Source organism: Seriola lalandi, unplaced genomic scaffold (genome assembly GCF_002814215.2).
Source record: "Seriola lalandi dorsalis isolate HSWRI2012SDOR001 ecotype SW California unplaced genomic scaffold, Sedor1 jcf7180002054813, whole genome shotgun sequence".
NCBI lineage: Eukaryota > Metazoa > Chordata > Actinopteri > Carangiformes > Carangidae > Seriola > Seriola lalandi.
Genome location: NW_019525366.1, coordinates 38,926 through 48,911, shown reverse-complemented (window position 1 = coordinate 48,911; position 9,986 = coordinate 38,926). Strand labels below are relative to the sequence as shown.

Below are 9,986 nucleotides of genomic sequence, written 5' to 3'. Positions count from 1 at the left end.
TATTTTATATCTTTATTATTATTATTATTACTGGTCACTTAATAAAGAAAGATATTCAGTAAATATAAATGCAGATGAGTTTTTTTTTTTTTTTTTTTTTTATTTTTAAATAATTCTGTTTCTTTTGTTTTTAATCTAAAGTCATTTTTGACTGTGGATCAGCTGCAGGAGGTCTCACTCTTATCCAAACTAGTGGGACGGACTGTCAGACAGGAAAGTGTCTTTCCTTCTGTCCTGCTGAGTGAGCAGAGTTTTTCTGAAACTTCTCCTCTGTCAGGGTCAAAGGTCAAGGACAGGAAGAGGAGAAGCCTCTTCCTTTCCTCTCAATAACACCACCAACATGAACAAGCCTGACATTCGGTAACTGCCCCCTGCTGGTCAACAACTGCAATACAGGCAAGAAAAAACCTCCATGGCACTGTGGTTACCATGACAACGGTTTCCCCAAAACCTTCACGGAAATGTAATCACACAATACGTAATTATATTATTCTGTTCGTTTATCTCTCACTAAACTCCATTTAAAATCCCGTTTATTTATGTGTCTATCGTTTATTAACACAATCAATATTGTGATCAAATTATATTGTGGAGTTACAGCGGATAGAGTTGACACCAAACTTCATTCACACCATACACTGAAAAAAATGTGCAGTGTGATTTACTTAAAAAAAACCTTGGTAACAATTTCCACACACAAATTCCTAGTAAATTTAACTAAGGATATTCTCAAGTAAAGTCTACATACCAATAAGTGTTAAGTTTAACCAAGAAACACTTGTAAAGATTACTAGCAAATTTCTGTTTTCATGAGTAAATTTTACTCATTCCCCTTCTGTAAAATTTACTCAGACTACTACTGCATTTACTTACAAATTTCTGTAAAAAAATACTTGCTTTTTCCTAAGCTTTTAAATGGCTGGACCAAGTTCTCAATTTAGCATTATTTCACTAACATTTACTTGAAAAAGACTCTGTAACAATTTCCACACAGAAATTCTTTGTAATTTTTACTCTGGAAATTCTAATAAGAAACACATAACATGAAATAACCTTTTTAACAGTAAATTTATTTCCCAACACAGGTGAAAGAGGTCACTGCTTACAGTAATCCAACATACTGACTCTGGCGCTGGCATTACCAGATACATATCAAAACAGTGTTGCCAGTTAGAATTTAAGAACAACTTTCACTAAAAGCCATCTGTGTGGCTGTTTATTGTTTGCTCTGACACATTTTTAAATGGGACATTTGACCTCTGATGCGTTGTATGTCAGAGAGCCTTGACAAGAACATTTACAAAGAAAATGTCCAATGAAATGCCTAAAGGTATCACTTTAAAGTGAAACAACTGCAAGTACCATAAAGTGCAAATACTGCAAGAAACATGAAAGTGCAGTTAGAAATATGTTACTTTCTTTAAAAGGTAACTCCAACAATTGTGTGTAACCATTCACAATGTGTTCTACCTGCAATACAATTCCATATGCCAGTTAGCATAACAGAATACACAAACTGGGCTCAGGCTCAACATTTAGAACAGGACATTTCTTTAACTAGTTATTCCTACTAGCCACCTAGTATTTCCTCTGAACCACAAGTTAAACAATGCAGTTGGTTCAGAAACTTGCATGAAAACAGTCATCTCATGATATGAGTTTGTTGTGCAAAGCCCGGACTTTGGGAGACATCTTCAGGATGTCAAGCTCAAGAAAGAGCTTCTGAAACACTTCAAATGTGTATTTCAACTTTGGTGGGTAACTCAGGTTCATTGCATGGATAAAGCCCATCAGCAGCAGGCAAGCCTTTGCCACACTTTTACAATCATCAAGAACCTCTTTCCTTAACTAAAGTTATTAAATGTCTTTTCACATCTTTCTCAGTTCAAGTTAACCCTACTTTGTGCCTTTCATGTATTAGTGTACATTTGGGTCAGAGGTAACAATCGTATTTTCTCAGAGATGATAAACTGGCATTGTTTCAAAAACCCAGAAGGTTGTTAAAAACACTTGATATTTTCCGAGGAAACAATCCTTTTGCATCACTGTTTTGTTTTGACCTAGAAATCCAGATGCAACTTATACTCTTATAAAATACTCTTATAACACACTGACTCCTAAGTCAACTGTGCCATCACTGCTTCACTAACAAACTGCATTTAATGTTACTGCAGTGATAGCAACTTAGCTTGGCTAGCCTCAATGTTAGACAATACCTGGGTTAGCATAGCCGCTAGCGCCGTTCGCGATTAGCGTTAGCTTCGCGGCTAACACCCTTAACGATCTTTTAAACATTTTAAACCAATTACAGTGATACAGTCTCTACCACAGCAGTGTTCACAGCTCAATAACTCCTATTGGTTTTAAGAGAAGTCTGAACAAAGCAGGCATTGTGTTGTCAGTTCACCTAACAGGCTAATATCAACAAGCAAAATGGTGCCTCCGTTCTGTGCAAACTTTAACATTACCGGACCTCAAATCACAACAGGAACGCCCTACCTTTGACGGAAGTGGCACCTCACGTTCAGTGTAACACACACACTGGACAGTTATCACACTGTAGCCATGTTTACCTGTGCTCAGAAGCGTGTCTGTGTCCGCTCACCTCAGAAAAAGTACGTTATGACTCAAGTCCAAAGCGGTCCGCGGACGCGGCAAGAGCGGAGGAGCCCTTAGCTAGCTAGCTATCTAGCTAGCAGGCTAAAATATTCCAACACTGACGAGCCAACATAAAAATAAAAAGTGAATTAATCATATACATACCCCAAGGGTCCACGTCCATCAATTGTCTCATCAAATGAGCACCCAAACGATCCCCCAGTCCAGGTGTGTTGTCCAGGAACCTTGTTCTTGCTGCTGCCTGAAGTCAAAAGCACACGCACTCTGACCTCACCTGCTGCGCATGCGCAATATTGCAAGCTGACCTCCTACCCAGGTAAATTTTACTTGCTTATGTCAGGTTGTACTGTCAATACAGTTGTTAAGTTAATATTACTTGGAGTGAAGGATAATATTTACTAATCAAAATGAGGATACATAATTACAAACATCAAGTAACACATTAAACAAAAGGTGACATTTTAAAGTAAAAGCACTGAAATAATATTTCCTTGTAAAATTTAAACAAATAATCAAGGTTATAATTACAAGGCCAAAAGAATGATTTTTTCCAGTGTACATAATAACCAGAATGGGTTTTTCTTTAAGCAGTTTTTCAAACGTTCATTACAATTATTGTAATTGCATTACATTGTTTTTAGTTTTCTGTAGAATTTAATTAAACTTCTTCAATTCACTGAATCATTCGTTAAACTAATATTTCATCGTGCAGTTAGACAGGTCCAAACCTCACACTAAACTCTGTTTGAAATACTTTATTATCATTATTATTATTATTATTATTATTATTATTATTATTATTATTATTAAGGCTTTTGATAAATTTAACTTCTGATATTTCATAGTGGAATTACAGAGGCAGCGTTCTTTACACCAAACTCCATTTAAAAATCCTGTATTCTATTGTAGCTAAATGTTTTTGGAGCTTTCAATAATCAACGACGTGTTAATTAATTATCCATTCCACTGCACTGAATGTTGCGATAGTTTGACTTCACACCAAACTCTCCCGGTGGGTGACGTGTTTGCACCTGAAGACCAACAGACACCTGAAGGCCCGCCGCTGCTCTTCGGTGTCTGCTGGAGAATTCGTCTGGGATTATTTGAGGATTTCTACTGAGACATAAAAGCTCTTAAATTGTTTCCTATAGAGTTCCTGAGGAAAAGAACGTAAACTACCTACATTTTGACTGGAGTTTGGTCAGACCGCCGTATCAGAGTTTTACACATGAAAACAAACAGTTTAAATGTGTTGTGCGTTTTCTTTCATGAGGCTCTGCTACGTTTCACCTGTTGTTCACTTAAATACCTGAATGTCGGTGTCGGCAGCAGCAGGCGACCGGAAGGGAAATGATGTGATGTTCATGTCTCAACTGCAGTCATTAAACACTGATTATGTCCAGGTGTGTCTCCCAGTCCTCTGCTGCCACCTGGTGGCTGATGGGTGAACTGCAGTGTCTCGTCAAATATCACAGAAAACACAACTTTTATTGTGTCGATCTAAATACACCTTCAGAATAAAAGGCAAGTTTCTATCACTTCTTCATTAGTGATTATTATTATTATTATTGTAATTATCATCATTATTAAAGCTAAAAAATCATTTCTTTTTGTTTTTGAAGATTTTCTAACAAACTAAATTCAAACACTGATGTTAACTTCACTACTTCTTCTTTGTTTTCTTCTTCTGGTTTTTATCCTTTTTGCTTGTTTTCTTCCTCCCTCCTCCTTCTCCTCTTCCTCCTCCTTCTTCTCCTTCATTGGTTCTGGTGGCTCGAGCCTTCCTCCTGCTGAGCGGCTTGTGAATGAACCAAACCTGGACAAACAGGATGTTTAGCACAACTTAAATCTGAACATAACACACATTCAATTTTATTTTACAAATTTGAGATTCATTTATAAATCTGATGCAGATCTGAAAGTGCAGTCTCATTAGTGCCACGGGCGCTCAGCTCCGAGGCGTTCCTCTACAGCTAGAATAGCTGAGAGAGAAAACCCCGGTAATATATACATCAAAACGTGCGTCTTGATCCCACAAGAGGTGCTATGACTTTTGGTGTTAAAATTCCAATTTTTCCCAAAGTTATTCCCAAAAACCTGGGAATAAATAATGCATTAGGAATGCATTGGAATTTTCTTTAGAAACCCACCTTTTTTCTACAAAATTGCACCTTTTTTCTGAGTCACCCAGCTCTCTCATACCTGCACGTAGAAATGTGATTCAAACTGTAAAACGGAGGAAAACTTCTGCTCTCTCAAAGACAGGAACTGTTTTTACATAACATGTAAACTTTTCACACTGTGAGCACTCAAAGGAGGAGTGCAAATCACTTTTTCTTCAAAGTTAGAGTGAAAGCGTCAGTTGGCTAGAGTGCGTGAAGCAGTAAAAAATAACCTTTATTTTTATCATCCTGAAGAAGTTCCTGAAGGGCGCTGTGAGCCGCAGCCCATTTCCTGTTAGAGGAGCTGAGGACCAGAAGACAGAGACCAGTACCAGTCAAGTTCTGGACTCAGACAGAAGAAGACAGGTCTCTGCTGTCAGGATCAGAATCCAGATCACACAGACCTCAGGGACCAGCTAGAATCAGGTCTCAGAGTCCATATTTACATTCAGACGGTTTGTAGCATCAGAGACACAAGAGGAAGTTAAACCTTGATACAATGCATGCTGGGTAATGTTAATAAGCATTAATTAGATGAGTGCATAAAATGATGTGTTGGACGTTCAGTCGCCAAACCTCATTTAAAAAGTCTGACAGGTGTCTCTCTCTCTCTGTATGTCTCTCTCTCTCTGTTTTTGTGAATGAAGTTTGACTGTTGTCATGGAAACACCAACACAGCCTCTCAGCCAAGGTTTGAAACAGGTGATGCTGGGCGTAATCAGGTGAGCAAGGATAGATCAATGCTTACCTGTGTGACATCATCGCCTGCCACCTGTGGGACCTCAGGAGCGGGACACGTCAGATTTGATGGTGTTGGTCGGAGTCAAGTTTTTCTTCTTCTTGTTTCTGTGCAGCGGACCCATAGTCTTCTTCTCGGATTTATGAAAGAATGATAAGTGAAGGAGGAGGAGGAGGAGGAGGAAGAAGGTGCAGAAGAGGAACTGACCATCAAAGGAGCGAGAGAGAGAGAGAGAGAGTTGTTGCTTCCTCTCGAACTCTGAGAACTCTCAGTCAGATGAACTGAGGAGTGTGTGTGTGTGTGTGTGTGTATGTTTGTGTGTGTGTGTGTGTGTGTGTGTGTGTGTGTGTGTGTGTGTGTGTTGTTTGTGGGTTAAATGGTTTCTGTCCGGCAGCTGAAACGTCATAAATCAGAGCGGGACTCCTCCTCCTCCTCGCTGGTCATTAAACTGCTAAGTGAAGGGGGACTCCCTCAGACCGCCTCAGACCCGGACAAAACACCAACCGTAACCAGTGCAGGACAAAAATAAGACGTCGACCCTCCAGTTGAACGTGTAAGTCCTTTTTAATGCGATTTGACAGGTACCAAGTGGTTCCGACTTTCACCGACACTCCGCTTAAAAAGGTGTCGTTTTTAGATTCTTGACCCTCAAGCCAATAAATGACTTTGTAAGTAGGCGTATTAAATATTATTATCAACCACTGACGCTTTCTGTTGTATTCGGCAGACACGTCACACCAGACTTCACGTCATTTACTGAAATCTCTACTTCTATCAACAGATTTCTGGCGGTCCCAGCTCCGCTCTCACGCCTGAATAACAGCGAACCAGGTTGTGAAAGTGGAGTTTATATGCAGCATCGTGCTGTGATGATGAACCAAACCTGAGTGACATGTTTGTTCCGGAGAAGTCTAAGTAATACATGTGTTATCAGCTGTTAGCGCTTGTCTTTAAGCACATTAACCTTCATTTGAATATTTTATAACGGAGCTCCACATTGTTCATAAAGGTTGACATTAGCTCATGTTCTACTTTATTGTGCAATTTCTTAGACACATTAGTAAATAATAAGTTACTAATAATCATCGTATTTTCTCAGCTCTGTCGCAGTGAGACTAACGCAGACTCCCTTTAACATGTTTTGTTCTTTAGAGTTTAGACGTGTCCTCTTCCGTAGGAACACTTAAATATTATTAGTAATGATTTGTGTCTTATCGTGTATTCTGCTTAAATTAGACCCATCCTACTTCACTTTCTCCCAGTGGCTGAGCTCTGGTCCTGCACACTCACTCTGGAGTCTTGTTGTTACTGCTCACAATAACCTGGTTGAAAAGTGACGTTTCATGTGTGTGATGGTGATGAAACCTGAGCCGAAGTGAAGAGTGTGTGCTGTTTGTTCTTTCACTTCTCAGGTTGTGAGTTTTGACAGTTTGAACTGTGTCCAGAAGGAAAGAATCTTTAAACTGAGAGATTTTACAGCGGAGTTCTGCGAGTCTTTCGTGGCGGCCTGTCGGTGTTGTTGATGCTGAGGCGCGGGCAGAGGTCAGGCCGTGTCCTCTGGATGTTTATGGTGTTTTACTGGTGACTTCAGGAGCCTCTCTGCTGGTGTCTCGGGTCAACAACAAACTGGGTTAACATTGAGTGGGAGCTGTGGTCCCAGTGTGTGAGAGAGAGCTCATTAACATGAACCTGAAAACCTGCAGCACGAAGTGCTGTATTTAAAAACAAATCACTTCCACTGTATTTAAATATTCAAACTTAACGTTTTACCTGATAAAGTTTTAAACTCTTTTTTTCTGAAGCTCTAATTGTATCATTGTTTCAGCTCCACAGTAAACTTTTATTTTGAAGGTTGTGACCTTTCAGTGTGAAGTGCCCTGTGGAGTTTTCATTTTAATGTGAAGGAGCAGTAAAAGGCTGAGTGATCCTCCTCTTCTTCTTCTCCTCCAGCTGTCTGTCTGATGGCTCAGGTCTCTTCTTCTTCTTCTCTGGTTTTTAACTGTTGTAAAGAAGCAGAGCCAATAATCTGATGTTTGATCAGCAGACATCAGGATGATCAGAAATGTTATTCATCAAGGGTTTATAACTCAGGTTTGATATTCAAAACTTTTGACTGTTGGAGACAAATTATAAGATACATACGGAATTAGAGATAAGATGTAGATTTTTAGTTTTAATGTGAAGGTTAATGTGGAGTCTGGTGAGAACAGATCATTGTTCATTGGAACATCTGTCTGTTTACGACAGGAAATGATCAATAACATTGATTGATAGATATCTGCAGCGTCTTGACTTTATTATTGTGCACTCAGTGATGTCATCAGGCTTAAGAATATGAAGGATTATTATGGGATGTTGAAGGTGACACAGATGGGTCTTTGTGAACATGGAGTAGATTTATGTTGTCACGGTGACGTGAACACTGCAGCTCTGTCAGCTTTGATCACACTGAGGTTATTGATCATTGACGACCACAGAGACGTTATTGTCCCATCACTGTCTGAGTTCATGTCCAACCACCTGTCCTCTCACTGTGTCAGTGTGAGGGCTGAGGTCAAAGGTTACAGGTCATCACCTGATGGTGAAATTAAAAATATCTGACTCTTCTTTGTTTCAGAAACCTCCACAGGACCAGAGATCAGCAATCAATAATCAATACAGCTGCAGGGACTGATCGATCTTCTGCTGTTCTCCAGGTTCAACATCCTTATCATGAGTCTGACCTCCAATGACCTCACCGAGCTCATGGAGCTGTGGGAGGAGCTAAACCTGACGGCGGCTGACCACCACAACCTGTCCCACGTGGAAACTGTGCTGTGTTCAGGCGCAATCGGCCATGGCGCCTTCCTCCACGTCCTCTCTGTCCTCTACGTCTTCATCTTCCTGGTGGGCGTCGCCACCAACGCCCCGGTGGTCTGGGTGAACCTGCGCTCTGACAGGAACCGCCAAGAGACGCATCTGTACATCCTGAACCTGGCCGTGGCCGACCTGTGCGTCGTGGCCACGCTGCCAGTGTGGGTGGCGTCGCTGCTGCAAGGCGGGCAGTGGCCGTTCGGCGAGGCCGTCTGTAAACTCACCCACCTGGTCTTCAGTGTCAACCTCTTCAGCAGCATCTTCTTCCTCTCCTGCATGAGCGTTGATCGTTACCTTTCCATCAGGCTGCTGGCCGACCTCCCCATCAGCCGCAGGAAGAAGCTACTGCGGCGGCTGGTCTGTGTTCTGGTCTGGCTGCTGGCGCTGGCGGCCTCCGCCCCCGACACCTACTTCCTCCAGGCGGTCAAGTCATTGCACCATGAGGGCGCTGTCTGTCGGCCGGTTTATCCACCCAGCGACCCGAGAGACTGGATGGTCGGCGTCCAGCTCAGCTTCATCATCCTCGGCTTTGCCGTCCCCTTCCCCGTCATTGCCGTCTTCTACCTGCTGCTGGCGGGGGTCGTCCCTCCCAGCTCAGACCGGGAGCGCCGTGTCATTCTGGCCTACATCGTGGTGTTCCTGGCGTGCTGGCTGCCGCTCCACGCCGTTCTTGTGCTGGACACGCTGTCTCTGCTCAATGTCCTGCCCTTCAGCTGCCAGCTGGAGAACTTCCTGGACGTGGCGCTGCACCTGACACAGTGTCTGTCTGTGGTCCACTGCTGCGTCAACCCCGTCCTCTACAACGTTCTCAACAGGAACTACAACTATGACCTCATGAAGGCCTTCATCTTCAGGTACTCCACCAGGACGGGGCTCGCCAGGCTCGTCCACGCCTCCAAGAGCGAGTACTCGGCGGGGACGACGGACAACGTCCCAATGTGAACTCGTGTGAAGACCCAGAAACCTCCTGTCCAGTCTGTCCATGTCTCATGAACTGAGGACTCTGTGGACACGATGGACAGTGTCCCAGTTTGAACCAAGGACATCTGAAGATGTCTTGTACCTCCCTGTGGGACCAGGTGATATTCTGCTACATCCTGGTCTTCCTGGAGATCTGGATTACAAAGACTGATGTAAATATTTGATGTTATATTCTGTGAATATATTTTTATCATCTTTTATAATTGATTGTTTTTTCTATTTGCTCAATCATGTACAGGAAGTTTAATTGGTAAAGGCTAAAATCAAGGTCATTCAGTGATGTGCAGGCAGGACGACACTTCATATAAAAATAATGATAATATAATCTAATAATAAGGATGATAATATTATTATTATTATTGATAATTCATTGATACATTTCTCCATCACTGAGCCTTGAGACTTTCAAGGATCATAAACATGACTTCATCCTGAGTCTGAGTCCTGACACTTTTCATCTGTGACTCAGACAAACATGGAGACACGTTGTCTACCTGTGCAGCTGCTTCTTCAGGACTGTGTTTACCTGTGTGTGGTCATCAGCTGCAGGTGTGACGGCCTCAATCACAGAGCTGTGAGGTAACAGAGAGGCGCCACTCTGACTCCCAGAACACACACTGGGAGTCAGAGTG

General features: G+C 41.9%; 1 protein-coding gene across 1 annotated transcript; it reads left to right on the top strand.

The window, feature by feature from the left end:
- Positions 1-8,232: 8,232 nt before the first annotated feature.
- On the top strand, positions 8,233-9,551 carry LOC111669704 (atypical chemokine receptor 3-like). Its single transcript, XM_023426122.2, has one exon. The coding sequence runs from the start codon at positions 8,233-8,235 to the stop codon at positions 9,313-9,315; it is 1,083 nt and encodes a 360-aa protein (XP_023281890.1). The 3' UTR covers positions 9,316-9,551.
- Positions 9,552-9,986: the final 435 nt, after the last annotated feature.

Bases quoted from the DNA above. Each gene is read 5' to 3' on its own strand.
- LOC111669704 (XM_023426122.2), top strand. From the start codon at position 8,233: ATGAGTCTGACCTCCAATGACCTCACCGAGCTCATGGAGCTGTGGGAG.